This window comes from Typopeltis vanoorti, chromosome 4 (genome assembly GCF_054136105.1).
Source record: "Typopeltis vanoorti isolate ZY-2024b chromosome 4, IOZ_Tvanoo_1.0, whole genome shotgun sequence".
NCBI classification, from domain to species: Eukaryota; Metazoa; Arthropoda; class Arachnida; order Uropygi; family Thelyphonidae; genus Typopeltis; species Typopeltis vanoorti.
In genome coordinates this window covers 13,228,612-13,249,840 of record NC_143552.1, presented here as the reverse complement: position 1 = coordinate 13,249,840, position 21,229 = coordinate 13,228,612, and the positions used below count along the sequence as shown (strand labels likewise).

Sequence of the window (21,229 nt, the reverse complement as noted above, 5' to 3'; positions counted from 1 at the left end):
ACAAAAGCCCAGTTAATGGATAAAATTAAAACAGGTTTTGCGGCCCTTCCCAGGGAGACTGTAGCATCAGCTTGTTCGAGGTTCCGAAGCAGAATTGAAGCTGTGATCGATGCTAATGGTGGTTATTTTGAGTAAATCTTGTTGATAGTATTGTAATTAACTCTGCCTGTAATGTTTTTTTGTCAATTCATTAAATTTAATAGATACAAAGAAGATTTTCTTTTTCCTTACGAAACTGTCAAATTTATCCCGAACACCCTGTATATAATATGAACTGCAATAGCCACATAATCCTTCTACAAAAGAAACTCCGAACAATAACTGGCAAACTACAGTTTAAAAGATATAGTTCCCACACGCCTGAAAACACTAATATACAAGGCACTATGCCAAATATATTAAAATACGCTATAACAACGCATGCTTTCTGTGCACACTACAAACTAAATAGATTAATATCGTTACAGCACAAACAGTACAAAGTGATAAAACTTATCATTTGGGAACAAAGAGACAATACCGGCTTCATATACACAGCAATGCCAGAACACAAAATACTAACAGCAAAACACTAATGTCACTATGCAGCTATGCTAAAATATTATTTCGATGCCAACTACAGGACAGCCAGAAATACATGCCGTATAACCAGTCCTCAGACAACTAATTATATCACATATAAATATAATAATCACTACGGAAATCACTGCAGCCAGAAACGAACATATGTTTTTGATAATTCAAATATTTCTAATGATTTTAGAATCCAAGAGCATTGGATGGAGTCAAATGCTTTCTTATAGTCTATCCAAGCCATGTTATAGTCTATCCAAGCCAATAAGGACCTGGTCCTTTGTTTCTCTAGATTTTTTAAAAATGCCCTTTTGTTCAATCGGATAAATTTAATTACCTGATACGTAGTGGTATATAGAATTTGCTGTGATTGTAGGGAACAACTTAAACCGGGTTGCCAGGCATGTTATTGGAAGATAGTTACATGATCCCGCACCCTTATCCTTATCTTTCATGAAGAGAAACGTACGCCCAGATATCATCCAGTCTTCAACTGAGCCTGACTGCAACAAATAATTAAATGGTTTTGCTATTCGATCATGTAGGCTGGTTAGATACTTTAACCCAAAACCATGTAAATATGTCTTTGATTGGTGCGCTCCAGTTTTTTTTTTTTTTTTTTTTGTTGCTTTTTTTTTTTTTAATTTTCTAGCTTGTGCACCAACTATTTATTTAGTAATAAAGACATCTGGCATTGGTTTTTCTGTCATTCTTGATTCTATTTACTTAATCCATCAGGCATTTTATCATATTTATCATATTCAATAGAATTATCACAGATTGACTTCCAAAATTTGAGTATTTCTTCTTTTTCCGGCGAATGGTTGTCTACATTTGTATTTCCCTGCAGAAATTGAAAGAAGTAACGTTAGTTCAGATTCATATCTTCTAATTTTCGGAGCAGTCGCAATAATAATTTGCTTTAGCTCTTCAATAACTCCAACAATTGTTTGGTTGGTCAAATTATTACAGATAATTTGAATCTGATATATATAGTTTATACGTTTTCATTTTCTTTCTTTTTTATGCTATTATTTTTTCATCTCTCCTCCTTTTAAGACTGTTTAATTTGCTTAGATCAGTTGGAAGTTCGCCCACTTCGGACTTCGCACTTGCGGTTTGCAACAGCTTCACTGTAATCATATAAGCTGGGCTGTATAAGAGCTGATTTGTTTCTATGAGAAGCTGGTTTAGTCAAGATTTAGGAGGGTTTTCAATGTTGGTAGTCCTATATGGTCATATATGGAGTTCATATGTTTAAATATGATCAACTTCATTTCCAACTGCATTTCTGTCGAAATATTCTGAGATGTGTCGTCAGATTGCTGATCACTGGGTTGAATTTCGAAGTTAGATACAGTTACCTCCTGTTGATTTGTTGTTACTAGAGCTGTTGATATTAATTTCGTAATTATTGAAATTCAAGTTCAGTGAATATTTTGTTGTGGTATATAAAGTTCTTTTGGTTCGTAAGTTAAGACTTTGTTCTGTTATTTATTGCAGATTCTGGAAATTTTTTCCATATCATGTGCATACGCTTTCTAAAACCCCGTTTTTCTGGAGTTGATCTGTAAAAATGTTTCACAACGTCCTTGTGTTCTTCTACAGTCCATTTTTTACCTTTAGTTTTTTTTAGAACCATCGCTTTTTAGCATCCTGCTCTGGTTGCCCTGCAAGGAGAGTTGGATCTTGTAGCCCACTTACTACCTTATGTCCAAGATCCTCATCATTTGATGCAGACCTTGATGACCCGGGCAGCGACTGATCCTGCATGGATTTCTTCTTGCTTTTCACCATCATGGAGGATGGAAACTGTTAGTCTGGCTCCTCAGTCGAGACCTGTCTGACTAGATTGGTGCTGCTCGCTAGCATAGCTCTCAACCTCATTGAAGCGTGGATGTCCCTCCCGTCCGCCGCGACCAGATCGTGTTTCTTTGGGAAGGAAACATTATTATTATAAGAAAATACCTCAAGAGAGTCGAATTCATCTATGGATGCTACATATCATTCATACTAACTGTCATGCTCTCATGCCTTCTGTTGAATTTATTATTTTCACACTATTCGCACTTACCACCTAAAGGCAAGTTATTCCAATCACGCACCTGTCCGTGAGAGAAATATCTAGCTCTCACCCCTTGCTTCACTGCATTCATATTCCATGAATGTCTCACCGTCCTCTCCCTCACCCTCTATAAAATTAAAAATTCCATCTATAGGTATCCCATATAATTCTTTTAAAACTTTGTAAATCTCTATCATATCATCTCTTTCTTCTGTTTTCTAGCGTCTTAATTCGACAAATTTTCATTCTCTCATCAAAATCTACATTCTGCTATCCCCATATTATCTTTATTATTCTCCTCTTTATTGTATTTGTATCGCGTCGGAAACCAGGAGACCACATTTCTACCCAATAGTACAGATGAAGTCATATCAATGCATTTTAAAGAGGCAAAATTATTTCCTTATTTTTACATGCCAATTTTCATTTCAGCACATTGCATTATCCACTCAGTTGTATTCGAAATCTTCGTTATATGGCCCTAAATTTCAACTTCGTGTCTACTAAAACTTCGAGATCGCTGGCCTAATCAGCTTCTTTGCACATTATGTCACTGAAATAATATGCCATTGAATATTTTATTACATCAAAGTGCATACGTTACATTTACTAGCATTGAACTGATAAACATTTTCACATGCTCTCAATTCTTGTTTATTCAAATCATTCTGCAAGTATGCATGTCAGTCACATTCTTGATTACCTTGAATATCTCTGCGTCTTAACAGCAGTTATGTCTCTTGGTAAATCATTTCCAATGTCATTAATGTAAAGATTAAATAACATTGGACCAATGATAATCCTGTGGTACACCATTGGTCACCTTATATCTCACAGACTCACATTCGTCTTATACCACTTTTCAATATATGTCAGTCAGCCATCCTTTTATTCAGATTAACAGCGTATAATCCAATCCCATATCGTTCAACTTATGTAACAACCTTAGTGCGTGAGTATCCTGTCAAAATCTTCAACCAACTCCAACCAACGGATATACCATGATACCAAAAGTATCATGGTATATCCGTTCCCCATGACCAACTCAATTGTAACATTACTATAAAATGTGAGCAAGTTACTCAAGTATGACCTTCTCTTAGTAAGCCCATGCTGTTCACTGAAAAACTATAGATTCTCTATTAACCCATTTTCTGTACGCGATCGATTTTTACCAACTTTTTCAAACTTTTCATGACCACTTCCACTCCAGAAATACTGATATATCTATTCTTCGAAATCTCGGGAGTATTTCCAATATTCCATAATTTAAGTATTTTATTATTACTACATTTATTATTATATGGGGTTCTGGGATTGGATTATACGCTATTAAGCTATGCACAAGCACTGAAGATAGCATTCCCATCTAATAATCGATACCATTAAACAAAACCCAGTATATTCCTTAGTTGGTCATAATTTCCTGGTTTGTGATTCGGTATATGATCTTTTCTGAATGGAACATCCATATACGTCGCCTAAACCCATGTCAGTACCACATTATAATTGTCACCAACCGGAATTAAAATGTGCAGTTTGAATAAATAATAACAATTATTATTATTTAAATAACAAGATGAACCACCCAATAAACATGTTCATTGTTGCAAATTTATTGAAGAATATTTTAAATTAATTATATTTGAAAATAAAATATATAATTGTAAATAATTCGTCGACTGTTCGGCTACTTAGCAAACTCTATAACTGAGAAAGGTTAAGTGTAAATTTTCAAGCAAGAATAAAAAATAAAAATAATAAAAATAACTACACGTGCTGTTTAATTCGGTGGTTATTTTTACTACCTGCTTCAGCAATTTAAGTTACTGATCCTGAAAAATGAGTCTCAATAGTTTTCCGCGATGTTGGATAATTAGAGGATTACGTACATAGTTAAGTGTTAATAAATTAAGAGTTTCGTCATATTTAGACATTTTGATTAAAAACCAACATTTCATGTACTTAAATTCATGCAGAAAGTATTTTTTGGTATAATTTAGTTGAATTATTGATATTAAGGAGAATGACCAGCTCAATATTTTTGCTTTCTTAATTAAAATTTCGTTAAAACTCACTCAATATTAGATACTGTTCGACTTATTAAAAAATCCTAAAAATCATCATTGTAAAAGGAAGTATTATACATCAATCCTAATGTATAAAACTTCCTTTTACAATGATGATTTTTAGGATTTTTTCCCCTCCAATTCATAAAGCAACACTTAACCTATCCTTTTTCATTCATATATGAAGAATGTTCACATTGTTTCATTTATCTTTTCAGGAACGGATCCAGAGGATGTTATAAAAAAGGCTTTCAAAACTTTTGATCGTGAAGGATCGGGGAAAATTGATGAAATAATGTAAGTTATCTTTAGCTATCGCTCTTGATAGTTTAATAATTAATTTCTAATTCCATCACTTTTACAGATATAGGCAAAGATATTATTTTTTGTTTACTTTAATTTTTCAAGTTAAGTTATTTGATAAATTTAACTGTATTTACACCCACACACCCACACCCACACACCCACCCACACACCCCACACACACACACACACACACACACACACACACACACACACATCTGCTGATCACTTGCTTCAGCATTTACTCAATCAACGAGGTACATCTCCATCCATCCTTCTAAACAGTCTAGGCGTTTAACAGTAAGACATCACAGAAGCAGTCATATAAAGTTTAGACTGCAAATCCCTTTTGATTGTAAATGCCCAGGGCCCTACTTACACTTTTTCCGAAGCAGGCGGAGCCCGAGGTGATAGATTGCTCCGGAGGCTACTCCCTCATTGTTTGGGGCCCTTAAATTTGGGGTACAAAGCTAGAGTCTCGTGCGCCTATGCATAAGTTCGTCCCAGGTTATGCCTGACTATCTGGTAGAATTACTGAGTACAATTTTATTTTATTATATACTTAGTAATATGATAAACATACTTCTTGAATTATACCTCAGTGATCCCCTCTGTTCTACCACGTGTCACATCACTAGATGGAATCAGCTGGATTCTTTATGAGCATAAAGAAATGCACTTTGGGGCATCAATATTAAGAATAATAAATAAAGACGTCCCTTCATCAATATTAGGACCTAAAAGTGCCTAGAAAGCACTCTCTTATTCAGTATTTCTAATACGATGGGTCCATTAATTTCTGCCTCTGCCATCATCCTCTAGCCCTTCTGTTAGCATTGAACTCAATGCTCTTTTATTCACATAGCTGCTTGTGTTTAGTTAAGAGTGAAACTTGTAGAGGTCCTCTACCTCCACTTAATCTATAAAATGATTGGAGATCATGGTTTCAATATGCTCCTTTTGTACGTTTCTTTGGAGACTACGTTTGCAATATATTGCAGTGATATTTGATAACTGTCCAAGCTCTTAGAATGCAAGATAATCGTAATTCTTCAGTTGATTTTGGCATCACCATGTTGTCTATAGCCTCTGGAATATAATGTGACAGTTTCTCTTCTGTTAGAAAGACCTAAGTTTGAATAATGTCTAGGACGGTACAAACTTTTATAATATCTTTTCAACTCAGTGTAAGCTAGCCGATCTCATCCGAAGGAAGCCTAGTTAAGAAAACACATGCAGTTAACAGACGTAATACACTGACTTCATAGAGCTGGTTGCCTTGGCCATAGTTCCAACTTTTAACAGAAATCCTGTGCTTGGTTATAAATTTGTTGGTTGAAAGGTAGGGTGAGGAGGGGTATACAGGATAAAGATAAAGGACGTCGCCCAGCAATAACCATCGAATCTGCTTCGCTGACATTAGATTAAATAAACAGTAAATAGCAAATTTCATAAATTTTAGTTATACCGCATAATGCTGAAATGATTCAAAGTTCAGTATCCGTAGCCAATTCCTTCAGTATCCATAGCCAATTCACCAACTTCTATTCTGAAGTGTGTGTGGGGGGGGGGGGGATAATTAAGATAATCTAGGGAATTTCTGTGCTACCAAAATTCAATCGTCTCTTATTATCGAAAGAAAGATCTTGCTTCACTCTTTCTCATTTTTGATAATACTGAGGTCACCAACTAGGATCAGTTTTATTTTGTTGGGTTGATTTTCTTATTCCTTGCGTTTCCTGGCATAAACACATCACGTCCATGGCCTCTTCTGCTCACGCCCTAACACTTTACAAATCGCAAATCCTCCCAATCTAAGAATAATGTTCTTTGGAATGGCCACCCATTTATCGTTTGTTCGCCCAATAGATATCGTATCTGGCTCGTCAATAACCACAGCAGTAGATTCCATGTTTCTCTCTCGCTGCTTGTTCACACAAGCACTATTGCATTGTAGATATTTTGACGGCTCGTGGTTGGAGACGCACACAAGCACACGTGCTTGTGTGCGTGCGCGCGTGTATAAAAGTTTATATATATATATATATATATAACAAGGCACTTTGATGACATGGGATGAGATTGAAAACTTTTCGCTTTGTATTTTGTTTATATTATTATTAAGATGACTGCATAAAACTCGAGTAGTGTTGATATTCTTTCATCAAAAGCCCTTTGTTAGAATTTGCACTACAACGCGAAAAACTTTAAAAGGACTGTTTGAACGGAATACCTTCCGTTCAAAAGTTCAAAAAGTTAGAGGCCTGAGTTGGATATAGAAAGTTTTATTTTTTTTTTTTTCTATTTCACAATAAGCATAACTCTCAGAGAATCAGAATTCATAACGCTCAGAAATATTATAGGCTTGCTACTAAGAAGAGCGTTCGAAAATAACGCTTGTTCGCGCACGGCATTAGAAGGGTGAAGGTCTTGGAAGTACGTTAAATTTTGTTTCTTCGTCCCTTCTCTCGAATTTAGCATAGAGCAGGAATTTAGCATACTTAAGGAAACAAGACTTATCAACTTCTCGTTCTTAAAATTAATTTTAATTAGAGCAATTAAAATACTTAGAATAGTGATTTCACCTTCGGTCCATAGCATATACTGCTTTGGAACGATAGGTGGAAATCTCCAAAATAATTGTAGTTGGCTAGGTATATACGCTAGGTATTCAGTTTATTGTTTTCCTAATCATCCACGAAATCCACTACTTTTTCAGAAACAGAAATGGGTTTTTCAACCATTTTTCAACTATTTTTCAACCATAATATATAACACGGATATACATAAAGAGCGGTGTGTGTGTGTGTGTGTGTGTGTGTACAATAGAAAGTTTGCTTTTTAATTCATAAAGAGATAAAAGAGAAACTTTTCTAAACTACATTGATATAAAGAATATTACAAAACTGATACAAGGTCTAATTCTGTTTTTTTTTGTGTTTCAGATTGAGAAAAGCACTAACACGATGGGGTGAAAAATTTAAAGATAACGAAGTAAGTCGCTCTCTCTCTCTCTCTCTCTCTCTCTCTCTCTCTCTCTCTCTCTCTCTCTCTCTCTCTGTGTGTGCGTGCGTGCGTGCGTGCGTGTGTGTGTGTGTGTGTGTGTGTGTGTGTGTGTGTGTGTGTGTGTGTGTGTGTGTGTGTGTGTGTGTGTGTGTGTGTGTGTGTGTGTGTGTGTGTGTGTGTGTGTGTGTGACATCTCCCAGCTACCTTGCAATTTCCCTTGTGCATATACTTATGGGTATGTTATTACATAACAACACTTATACAATAGTTCATTACTAGTATTTATAGCCACAAATGCATCTTTTTACTCACAAAGTAAACAAATAAACGCTGAATAGGTGAACGGCCCATATGCAGTTGTACAAGTTGAATAGTGGGGAAAGGACTATGATGTCTCTCAGGTTGTTGTGGGATTGTCAAACAAGTTCGTTACATTTGTAGTACATATGTTTCACAGCATTTGCGTCTTTAGAATTAAAAATAATAAAAAATAACTAAAAATAATAATAATAACTGGCATATAATTTAGGCCCATTCAATCTAGGTTCCAAGTATATTCGTTGAGAACAAGAATGATGCGAATATACCATAATGCTGTGTTTGTTATGATTATTTATTAATATAATAATTTATTCATTTGTTTAATACAAGGAATGAATTCGGAAAAGATTATAACAATAAATAAATATAACTTGATTTGGTATATATAGTATTAAAACATTTTTAAACAAAAATGAATATTATAACAAAAACACTATAAGGATAACGGTGAAATTTAGTATACTGACTCCGAAAATCTTCAGTGAACTGATATGAGTGTCTGTGTATTATTTCAACAGGTAGACGAGGTATTCAAAGAAGCTCCTGTCGACAGAGAAGGAATGATAGATATCGACGGCTACGTGAAATTAATATCTGGCTCCGGTTTAGATGAAGAGGAGGGCGCTTAATTTATCTTGAAAATACCTACGCTGCGATCAGTGATCATGTTTGACGGTGTTAATTGAGGAGGTTGTTAAAGGGACACATGGCTTTGCTACCATTTCCACAAAGTTGTTTTGTACAAAATTATTCCAGTTCAGCATGTGGATATGACATATCAGACATGCAATATGTCAATGTCTATTGTTTAAAAATACGCTAATGTGTTCATAAATAGAAGATGTGATCCAGTAACGATGATTTTAATGATTGTTCTGTTTCTTTCTTTGTATTTTCGTTTTGCAAAACAAACCATTAAAAACTAATAGAAAGAATTCTTATGTGAAATATTACCAAAGTTTCATGTAGAAACTTCTGCCTTCTTATAATGGAGAAAGGCGAACAGCTTTTTATTTATGTCAAAAATAAGTGTATAGATCTGTTATATTTTTATCTGTTTATTTGTAAGAATAAAAAAAAAACACTCTGAGCGATGAAGTAATTCTCCTTAAATAAAATGAATTAATAAACAAATAAATCTCTAACGCATTTTATTGCCAGCCCAAAGAAACTTTTTGAAGACTAGTGGGTAGGTATCATCAATTCTTCATGCATTTACAGATACAGTGCCCGCAAACTGTCAACACATCAAAACTTTTCTGGAGAGCGCAGCAGACAATCTGACTAAAGTTGCTCTAGTTAGCGACTAGACCAACTTTTAGAAGGGCGTCGCATTGGGTGGTCTACCACTAAGAATTCAGATGTATTTCCACAGGGCTACTAATGCTTGCAAATTGAAAATGCTGCAGTTCAGCTTGTTAAACGTACATTTGCGCCTATCATTTCCAGTATAATTTTTCACAATTTAATTGCCATCTAAGTAGTTACAGTACTGAATACTTCACGTTCACACACAAACAGTATAACTATCATGGCATTATCAAGGAAATTCAATAGTTCATAGGCTGACAGTTTGGGGAGCGATAGCTATTATTGCTACCGAAAAGACCGTTATTCCATTTCTATGTGGTTTAAAACAGTATCATCCGAAGCCTTTCATCCATTTGGATTAGAATTTGGACATATAGAATAACATTGTTTTCATATTGTGATTCAATTTTTAATGATCACGGAACAGAATGTTTATTTAAAAAAAATAGTTCGTATCTTCAGAATAGGAAGATAGTTTTTTTGTTTCTTTAACAAATTAAAATTGCTATCAAATAAATATTAAGCAAACTGGGAAGACACGAAGATCGGAATTAAGAAATCGATCGGAAAGTCTTAACTAACAACTATCAGACTGAACGCCTTCGATTTAACTTCTGTTATTTTGAATTATTCTTAAGTCTTCTAAGATCATGAAACATCAGAGCATTTCTGTTTGTTCTTTTGATCTCAAGATGGTTTACCCGTTTTTCCTAGGTATAAACTGAAGCTTAAAATCAGTTAAAATGAAATGGCCTACATAAAATTTGGGGATGACTTGATAAGATTTGAATCCAATCCTCTCTAAGCTAGAATCTGTCTGGTAGTTTTTTTAACTAAGCCGCACCACTATCTTCATTTAAAACAAGAAAAATTCTATTAGGGTAGGATGATCTAACTTGGATGCTACGTAGCTCAGTCGGTTTCAACGAATTCTTTCGGTTAGAAAGGACTGCGTTCGAATCCCATCTGGGATACGAAGAACCTCTATGAAGATTTCAGTTGAATGTGAGTTAGTGGGTCTTATAAGGACGGACTAACGGTCTTCCTCCCGGAATTTCGGAATGCCATGTTATGTTGATGATGATCTAACTCTGTTGTGATAAAATTATATCTTTAATTTAACTTAAACTTCACTAATTCAACAAATTGAAATTGTCATAAAGATAACCGGTATGATTTGAAGGCGACATAATTATAATAGTAGCCATAGAGATTAGAAAATTAAATGATTATGCTTTCTTGGAAATAAAAATGGCTTCCCCTGTAGAATAGTTGTTACTGAGCTATTCCAGCGATTATACATTCTTTGCACAGTAGCTAGAGAACGATCATTAATTTAGAAGACATATGGAATGCAAGAAACATTTATAACAGCTTTCCAAGTGAAGATGAATGAAACTAAAGAGTTTTTTCCTGAAAGCTCAGATTTATTTAATGTGATAGCACAAACCATGCCAATGATGTTTTTGTTATTGGTGATTACAACCGAAGCAAACTATAAATAGAGCTAAGACGCCATACACGAGCGAGGTCTGGAAAGTACTGATCGACACCTAGATCAAAAATAAAATTTAAACAACTTATATAACCACAAGAAAGAGCATACTAGTAGCAGTGTTCTGAAGGTTCTTATATCCTCGTATGTTCTTTCTTGTGGTTATATCAGTTGCTTTAATATCATTTTTGTTCTAGGTGTTTATCAGAACTTTCCAGTCCCCCCCCTCGCATATCATATCTATTAAATAAATGAAAACATTGGGAATTGAGTGAAAATGTGAATTCTGAAAACAAAAAAGGACAGTGCATTCAGTAGTTGCATTTAAATGAAGATTGTTTTGGATCTTTGCATCTGAAGAGGAAAATGAGTTATTAATTACAGTAGACTGCCCCCCCCCCTTATCCGCGTGGGATAAGTTCCAAGATTCCCAGCGGATACCTGAAACTGCGGATAGTACCGAATCTTATATATACAATGTTTTCTTCTTATACATACAATACATGTGATAAAGTTTAATTTATAAATTAGGCTCATTTAGATATTTACAACAATAACTAATAATAATAGAACAATCATAACAACATACTGTAATAAAATTATCTTAATGGAATCTTAGTAACCTCAGCATACGTTTTCTTTATTATTTATTATTTTACGAAGTCGAGAACTTTCACCTTTTCACTTAAAAGAAAGCACTTTACGGCTTCTCTTGGGCATAACCGAATTGCCAGCGTTGCTACTCTTGCGCTTTGGGACCATTATTAAGTAAAATAAGGATTACTTGAACACAAGCCCTGGGATATCGCCACAGTCGATCTGATAACCGAGAGCTACTTAGAACGGAGCGCAATATTTAAAACTTAGGAATTGTTTATTTCTGGAATTATTCGTTTAATGTTTTCTGACGGCTTCTAAGTGACTAACAGGAGGGTAGCGTGTATGGTACAGCGTGAATACGCTGGACAAAGGAGAGGGTCACTTCCGGGCATGACGGCGCGAGATTTCATCACGTTGCTCAGAATGGCACGCAATTTAAAACTTTTTAAATTATTTATTACTAATAGAAAGAGCCATAAGGCTTCATTTTGGCGACGTAAAATTACATAGGCAAAGTGGATACTAGATCCCACATTATTTCAAAGCCGAATGTTTGCAGAAACTATGAACGTTTTCGTAAGTTGACTGGAGAGTTCATGAGAATACAATCCTCGTCGTTCCCGAGTTGCTTTAACTTGAACTACTTAAGTTAGTTCAGAGGCCTCTCTGCAATTGAACTCGGGGATGCTGAGGATTGTATTCTCGTAAAACTCTCAGGTCAGCTTACGAAACTTTCATAGTTTCTACAAACATTCAGCTTTGAAATAATGTTTGCATCTAGTATCCACTTTGCCAATGTGATTATAAATTATTTATTTCTGGAATTTTTCATTTAATATTTACGGGGTTCACCGCGGATAGCGATCCCGCGAATAAAGGACACTACAGTATTAATATATATCAGTGAGAGCCTCCGTAGCTCAATCGGTATAGATTAAATCCTTTGGTCGGAAAGACCTGGTTCGATTCGCGTCCATGGCGTGAGGAACTTAATCTGGTCTCTTTCGACCAAACGCGAGTAAGCCTGTCTGATACAGAGGAAGAGAGTTTTTCCACCCGGAAACTATGGTATTTCGTCCTTCAGAACAGGCAAACCTCCCCGTGAACACACACACACACACACGGATCCTCAGTCAAATATGCATTCTTAAAAATCCCTCATAGGAAGGCTCAACAGGTCCTAAGGGACGGTTGAGAAAATTTGGGGGAATCCAACACAACAACAACAAATCAGTGATGTAGAATTTTCAAATTATATTATGAAAACAGACGCTTAGCATTGAAGTTATAATAATCTAACATACAACAGTCTTAAGAAAAATAAACGATGGATGTTTATCTCTGGATTAGGAGTGGTTAAAATTGAACAGAAGAAACTAAAGTGCTAAAGCAGTCTTTTTTCATGTGTTAAATGAGCGTTTGTGCACTTCGATTTCCCTTTTGTGAGTAAAAATTGAACTTTGTAAAAAAAAACAAAAAAAACATCCAATCTTCATATATCTCATTTGAGAACGAAGAACAAAAAAAGTTCGCAGTATGATCGACTTCAAAAAATATGGATGCAGTTAGTAACATTTGTATACAATTCTAAATAAAATATTACTGAGAACAATGAATTCATTTTCGAAATTAACCCTTCAATTAATATTGACAGTTTTATACATAAAACTACATTAATTCCAAAATAAAACCATAGGATTTCTTAGAGAAAAAAAGAAGACTTTAGAGGAAAACAAAAGTCTCGCGGGGAAAAGATCTGAAAAAAATTCTCCAATCATATATTCATACAAACATTAAAAATGCAAAGATAAAGTACTTTAAAACACTGGTTCAAACGTTAGCTTCAATATTCAAGAATGTAGCCTTAACTGTAATTCTCAGAAGTAAGTCCAGTCACTTGTAACAGTCCAAACTATAATGAAAATATTACTTCTCCACAGCTGTAACAATCGAACATCTCAACAGCACGGGATTTAAAATTTCTGTCACATTTGTCCCCTTACCAGTTATTTTGATCTCTAAATCGAATGATCCATGCATATCAGTGATTTCAAGTGGATGCTCGAAACACTCTACCCTCTTCTCAGTTTCTGATCTTTGATATTTAAGTTACAGCATATGGGTTTTGATATCAGGTGAGTCAATTGAGTTGGGGACTGGCTGTCTGAGAGGTATCAGAGAGTGGTGTACGCGAAAGCAGTAACAAGGAAACAAAAAATATACTGCTTCAGGGCTCAATAATGGGATTCCTGTTTAACCAGTATATCAATGACATTGTCAATGGATTTCAGGGAGATGTGCAGATGATGTGAAGCTGAGAAGGGTTATTAGCAATACTGCATATGTGGTAGGCCATCGGGAGGATTTGAATAAACTGGACAAATGAAAGATTGTTACAGTTTAATGCAACTAAATATAAGATCTTGAAGTTTGGGTTCTATTGATGGGAAGCTGCATATTCTATTGGAGGACTATAGTGGAGGGGATAATCGAACTTAGGATGATGATAGATAGAAACTCAAAGTTTAGGAAACATATTGCGAAGATGTTGAAGGTAACCCATAGGATTGATGCAATGCTGAGATGGATGTTGACCAACAGATATATATAAGAGTTGTGGTTCCATTGCATAAAGCCCAGATCACATATATAGATTATTGTGCTCAGTTAGATCACCAGTATTTGAAGGGGATAAATTAACCTTGGAGTGTGTGCAAAAAGAAGATAATGAAAATGATATCAGAACTGTACAATGTTAGCTATGAATATAGACCGAGGACATATGAACAGAAGAGGTCGGTCATTAGAAGGAGAGGCAATATGATTGAGTGAGGCAAATGAATGGGGATTTCAGTTTAATTAAACTAAATGTACAGTCTTGAAGTTCTCTGTTGGATTAACTGTACAAGAGGAAGTCGATATAGCAAGGGACATCCTCCAGTGTTTACGGGTAGTAAAGGACTTTTATTGAAAAGTTTTTTTTGCATGGGTTTTTTTGCAAAGCATTTTTTTTTTGGAAAGTTTTTTTTTGCAAAGCATATAATTTATTGAGTGATAGGGTAGTGAGGGCACAAATAGTGAATGTGTTTAAGGAAAAGTATGATAGAGTGTGTGTTGTTTAAATGGGTCCCAACAATGAGTCTTATGACTCCATTTAAGCCCTGAATAATAATAATAATAATAATAATAAATATTTTATGCTCACGTGCTTGTGTTCTCTGGCCTATAGGAACATCCTACTAAATATTTCTCCTGCCCAACTCCACCTTATACCATGTACTTCAAACTATTAATGCCTTCCAGATTCTCCACTCTGAGAGAACATAACTCATCACATTCAATTTTTCATCCTTGCCCCGAATTCTTTCAAAATCCTCCAGGATATTTTACCATCCTCTTATTGTTTATCTTTTATATTCTTACCAGCATATTTCTGATATTTTTGAGCCAATATTACTTACTACGAACTTTTGTTATACTTTCTTCTTTTCCAATATTGACTCCTTTTTAACTTACTCAGTCTACATTGGACTCCTGATTTTTCTATCGCCAATCAATGTCTTTTCAGAGTCTTTTACCGAGTCTTCAAGGTTAGATTCTTTTTTCGAACTCTCATTTTTTCTTGAATAATATTTGAATATTTGTGTTCTATATTTCCTGTAAACCTGGCTGACTTTGATTGTGTATAAAACCTTTATACACATTTTTCTTTTCAATATGAAAGGATAAATCTCGTATATACTCCTGTGTCCTACATAAATGTAAAGATATTGCTATCAACAGTAACTTAGTTAGACAACTCCATTCTTGTGTCAGCTCCCCATTTGAATTTATGCGCATCTTTATGTTGGAACATGGAGATAGTAACAAATATTCCATCTTGTGAAATCCAGCAGATAAAAAAATGACCTTTCATTAAATTCCTAAAAAAGAAAACAAAACAATAAAAGTTATTATAGTAAGAAGAGAAAAATATACCCCAAAGTTAAAAATTAAAGCAGAAATCCAAAGTACAGAACGAGTCAAATGTTACACTTATTTCGGACATTTAATTACAAAGGATGGAAAATGCAATTGAGAAATTAGGTGAAGACTTGCAAACTTAACCTTTGATAGAATGAAGAATATACTAACATCAAGAGAAATCAGCAAAAGGATTAGATTATGAATGTGAATGATTAAATGCTTTATTTAGTCTATGTTTCTCTATGGAGCAGAAATATAGATAATAAACAAGAAGATAGTAAAAGTGATGCTTTTGAGATGTGGACGAGAAGAGCGTTTAGGTTCTCATGGATTCAGAAATGCAGAGATTTTGGTGGCAAGGGGTACTAAATTGGAACTAATAAAGACCTTGCAAAAAAGAAAACTATTATATATGGGTGATATTGTGAGGCATGAAAGTCTTCAAAAAGATTTATTAGAAGGAAGAACTGAAGACAAGCGAAAGAAAGGAAGAGTGACATACATGGTTCAAAAACATAAAGGAGTGTTTTGCCTGAACCATGTAGAGAGTAACCCAAAACAGAAATAGATGGAGTTCCATAATAGTAAACCTCCTGGATGGAGATGACACTTAACAGGATGAGGCAGGAGAGATAATCATGTGCATATAAATGTAAATTGGATAGTCAAGATTTGGAACCTAGAAATGCAGCAGTGTTTTTTTTTGAGGTTTAATAAGCAATAAGATGTTAAGTTTGGGTGACTATAGCTGATGATGCACATAATTTATATGTTTCAGTTAATGTCATGATTGTTGTTGAAGTGGATGTGAAAGTGTTGTTGTCTTTGCACTTTTTTGTTGTTATGATTTTTGAACATTTTTAATAATTATGTTATTATGACATGGGCATCTACATTGAGTCTAAAGACTCATTTAAGCATTTCCACAATACCTGCCATACTTCTTTTTGAGCTCATTTATTGACAAAGCAAAGAAATACTTACTCTGACAACCGATTTCACCGATTCACCACTATTCAAGGAAAAAAAAATCTAGTCTTCATGTCCTTGTTAACCACATTATCCAATTTTCAAGAATGATCCCTCCCCTTATCCTTCCCCTATTACTGTATTACCTCATCAAAAATAAAAACTTTCCTCTGTCCCTTTTAAAAATAGTCCCTTTTATTAACTTATATGTCTGTACCATATCTTCCCTGCTTCCACCTATCAATCAGTTCTTGTAATCCATAACTCTTCAGTATATTCTCGAGGAGTATATACTGAATTCTCTCCATCAGTTTCTTTCCGCAAAAACCTTACATGACGAGATATGTGGACGATAGTTCAGTCTGCTATAAAGAGATGTACTCCCACTCACAAAAGAGTGTAAACCTATAGTACATTAGTACATTGGTTGTTTAGTGACGCATACAGGCTGGCTGAGTGCTTAGCATATCCAATCTCCAACCAACATTCTTGCGGGTTTGAATCCTGTCATGGCGTGGATGTTTGTAATTGTCTTTAAGTGGGCGATGAAATTCATGAAGAACTGTGAGTAGAGCAAGGATTTTCTTTCTATTTTTATTAATTTTATATATTTTTTGGTATTTTTATTGATTTTTTGAGTAGTTAGAAACTCTGAAAACCAAACACGGAAATTATTCAAGCCACTTCAGTCCTCCAATAAGTGAGATGTGGTCACCAGCTATGAATTTCACCGCCCACTTAGACAATCACAAACATCCACGCCATGGTAGGATTCAAACCTGCAAGAATGTTGGTTGGAGAGTGGATATGCTAAGCACTCAGCCAGCCTGTATGCGTCACTAAACAACCAAGTAATACTATGAACTTTAAGCCACTTTTATTGAATTTATTGATGTTTTATTGAAGTTTATAAATTTAAATCATTTCTTAGATTGCTGCTTCCTTTGGCAACGTTACACAGCAGATCTGGGCTTTTTCGAACTCTAATTCGTCCCGTGCCGCCATCTTAATGTTATGTAAAGTTGTGTGTTATAGCTTTCCTATTTAACTGCTATGTTTTCTAAGATACCAAGTTTAAGATAGTGTACTTACAGTTTTTCTGCTTGTTCCTAGAAGTGACGCTTCTGTTGAATTAGGCTTCAGAGTGTTGTTTCTTGTGTCCTTTGTAGTGGCAGCAGTTGGGAGGGGGGGGGGGTTAGCCCTTGCTGTAGCAGCTAATCCTATTATGACGGGGACGTTGTCTTTGGAATAGCTGAAAAATAGATAGTCTGACCACAGCAGTATTCAGTTCAAAAAGATGGAATAAAATTTCAGTCATATGCGCGTAGAACTATGAAACTATAGAGTAAATTACTCACTTCGATAGAGCACTGTACAAGCTATCAGTCGATATAAATACATATAGTTTTTCTGTTCGATACTGCACAAAATTAAGGTAAAAGCAGGAGAGATTTCAGGAAAGTCTGTTCACGTTAGAGCTTAATGTGTGTGTGTGTGTGTGTGTGTGTGTGTGTGTGTGTGTGTGTGTGTGTGTGTGTGTGTGTGTGTGTGTGTGTGTGTGTGTGTGTGTGTGTGTGTGTGTGTGTGTGTGTGTGTGTGTGTGTGTGTGTGTGTGTGTGTGTGTGTGTGTGTGTGTGTGTGTGTGTGTGTGTGTGTGTGTGTGTGTGTGTGTGTGTGTGTGTGTGTGTGTGTGTGTGTGTAGAAGCAAATCTGTAAATATTTTCTATGCCTGTGTAGTTTGAAAGAAGTTATTAATAGAAACAGGACTCCAAGATTCCAATCACAAATTATACATGTTGTAAACTTAAACTAGTGACGAATTCCATATATACGAGAGCTGACGGGAGCAAAACAGAAGGAAATGTCGAAAGACTTCCTTTGGATTTTCCTTGAATCTCAGGGCTAATCTCATTTCAGATTCAAGTTTTGCTTTTCTTATCATGCAAATCACTTCCCTGGCCTGATTCTTGTATTCCTTATGCAACTACACTCCACCCCTCTCTTTATACGTTTTCCATAATGCACGCACGCTGTTATCGCTGCTCCCATTTTTATAAGTTTAAAGTGGTTTTAACTCATGTTTTTAATTTGAAGGTGCTGTTGCTTAATTTTACTAGTCATGCTGAAGACAGGAACGTTTAAATCATCGAAATCGGCTAAGTAATATCGAAATTTTGTGTGCTGAAAATAGAGTGAACTGCTGTCACCAACCAACAAAGATCAAAGGACCTCACCATTTTAAAGGTCGCCCTACAGTCGCTAAAGGGAAGAAAGTCCAAAGATCACCAAGACAGCGAAGGTCAAGCACAATGAGCTGTGACAAATGCAATAAGCCATTGAGCAACGAAGGGGCCGGGCCGCATTGTTCTGTGGCCAAAGACAACCCTACCAATGCTCTGGGATCTCAGAAAGTGAGTGGAAATCAAGAGGAGCTGCGAAACAGTTCGAATGTCGCTGTGTACAATGCCGTGAGAAAATGAAGAACAAAGAACAGACACCAAATAAAAGCAATGATCACAACAAAGCATGTCCCGATCCTAAAATTACAGATAACCTAGATTCATTCAAACTTATGGTTAAAGATTTGCTAAACACACATATGGAACAAATTAACAAAAGCTTCAAGGATTTTAACATTACATACAGTACAATAAAATGACCATTTCAGAAATGTTAGGAACCGTACGAGAAATAAAGACAAAATTAACGGTAGCAATACAAACACAAGAAACACTCAAGTGTGAAAATGAAGAATTTCGGAAAGAGGTAAATACACTCAAGTGTGAAATTGAGCACATGCTATGAAAAAGAAAGAAAAAAGAACTTCAAATTGAGGGATTAGCAAAAGAAAAGACAGAAGATTTAAGAATCATAGTGCAACTGATCGGCAGCAAAATGGGCATTCAAGTCGCAACCACAGACATCATCTCTATTAACCGAGGCCCACAAAAAACAAAGAGAGACCACCATCAATCATCGCTCGTCTGAGAGACTGCATTCTTGTAGCAAGCAAGAAAACATGGCCAACAACATCGATCCAAACCGATAAGAAACTCCCAACACCAATCTATATATCTAAACACTTGACTCCATACTTTAAAAATATTTTATACCATGCAAAGAAGACAAAAACAGAGAAAAAATACAAGTTCCTGTGGACTGAGGATTCACAGATATTTATCCGACCTACACAACCTACCAATATAAAGCACTAACTCTTCGCATCCTTAAAAACAAGATTAGAAATCACTTAAAAACTATATAATAGAGATCGCAAATATAGGCGAACATATCCAGTCAGACAATATAAACTTCAAGGTCTTTGATTCTCTGAAGAAACGGTCACACTACATTTTGACCAATACCAACTTTACTATCATACACAAAAACATAAGCAGTATAAAAAAACACTCGCTTACATTGATAACACTGCTCAACTACACCTTAGCGCATCTAACACTGATCGAAGTTGCAATAAACGCAGAAATTTACGCATACAACATTAATAATTACCAAACCTACAACTTATGTAGACAAAACAAAAGAGGAGGTGACATCGTGGCATTTATCAAAGAAAAATACAACGTGAACTGAAAAACAAACTCATTTCGAAAATACGAAAACACTAATTTTGGAAATCACAAATAGCGACAAACATAGTATCAAATACACAATAAACATAATAACAGACCCCCTTCTCTCAAGATAATAATGCACTCAGCTTTCTGCAAAGTTAGAAGCATGACAAGGCGGCACCGAACCCTGTACAACACATAGGCTGATCCTAATGGGAGACATTAATATAAATACTGTAGACCAGCGATTTTCAACCAGTGTGCTGCGAGAGGTCTTCAGGTGTGCCGCGAGATTTGTGAAAACAAATTAATTGAAAGAAATAATCTGGTAATTTACCCATTTATTTATTAGTGTCTGGTCTTCCAACCGCAACTGAAGCTCCCTTATTTATATTTTACGAAACTTACAGTTGGTGAATCGGTTTAAAATTGTGTGTTAATTAGCTTTAATCTCTCGATAAGTGTATTCAAATATAACTTCATTTAATTCTCTCATTTTTAAGATAACTGCTAATAGTACTATATAGAATAAAAGCCAAAAGGCTATTTTTCTGGCAACCTTAATAATAATGAAGGGGATACAAATCCTTTGATGTTTACCTGCCAGTAAGCGAAACTCTAAGAACTAGGACTAAGATCTATGAGTTTTGTACCGAAAAACTATCGGCAAACCCAAGTCCAAGTGTAAGTAACCACTTGGTAATACAACACCAAGGCAACTCGTATCAAAGGTGGAGCAAGATCCCTCACTATCCTTGATATTTTCTCATAATGTAAAAACACATCCCCTAGGGGATGTAATACTGTAATTACATTATGAGGATAGGTCACTACCCAGACCGGTTTCAACCTTTTTTTTGAGGTCTCATCAGTGAGTATGTAGAGCTGGAAGATAATAACAAGGTTTAAGTGAAAAAGAACTTACATACCTTCACTATACGAATGCCATAAAGGTGTGCCTGTATATTATAACATA

The 21,229-nt window shown here is 35.3% G+C and overlaps 1 protein-coding gene across 1 annotated transcript in view; it reads left to right on the top strand.

The window, feature by feature from the left end:
• Positions 1-9,427, top strand: part of LOC150107114 (myosin regulatory light polypeptide 9-like) — a 42,748-nt gene extending 33,321 nt beyond the window's left edge. Inside the window, exons 5-7 of the mRNA XM_090391006.1 lie at positions 4,926-5,004; positions 7,956-8,004; positions 8,856-9,427. Coding sequence (XP_090247132.1) covers positions 4,926-5,004; positions 7,956-8,004; positions 8,856-8,966 — 239 coding nt within the window. The 3' untranslated portion in view covers positions 8,967-9,427. The remainder of the gene's footprint in view (positions 1-4,925; positions 5,005-7,955; positions 8,005-8,855) is intronic.
• Positions 9,428-21,229: the final 11,802 nt, after the last annotated feature.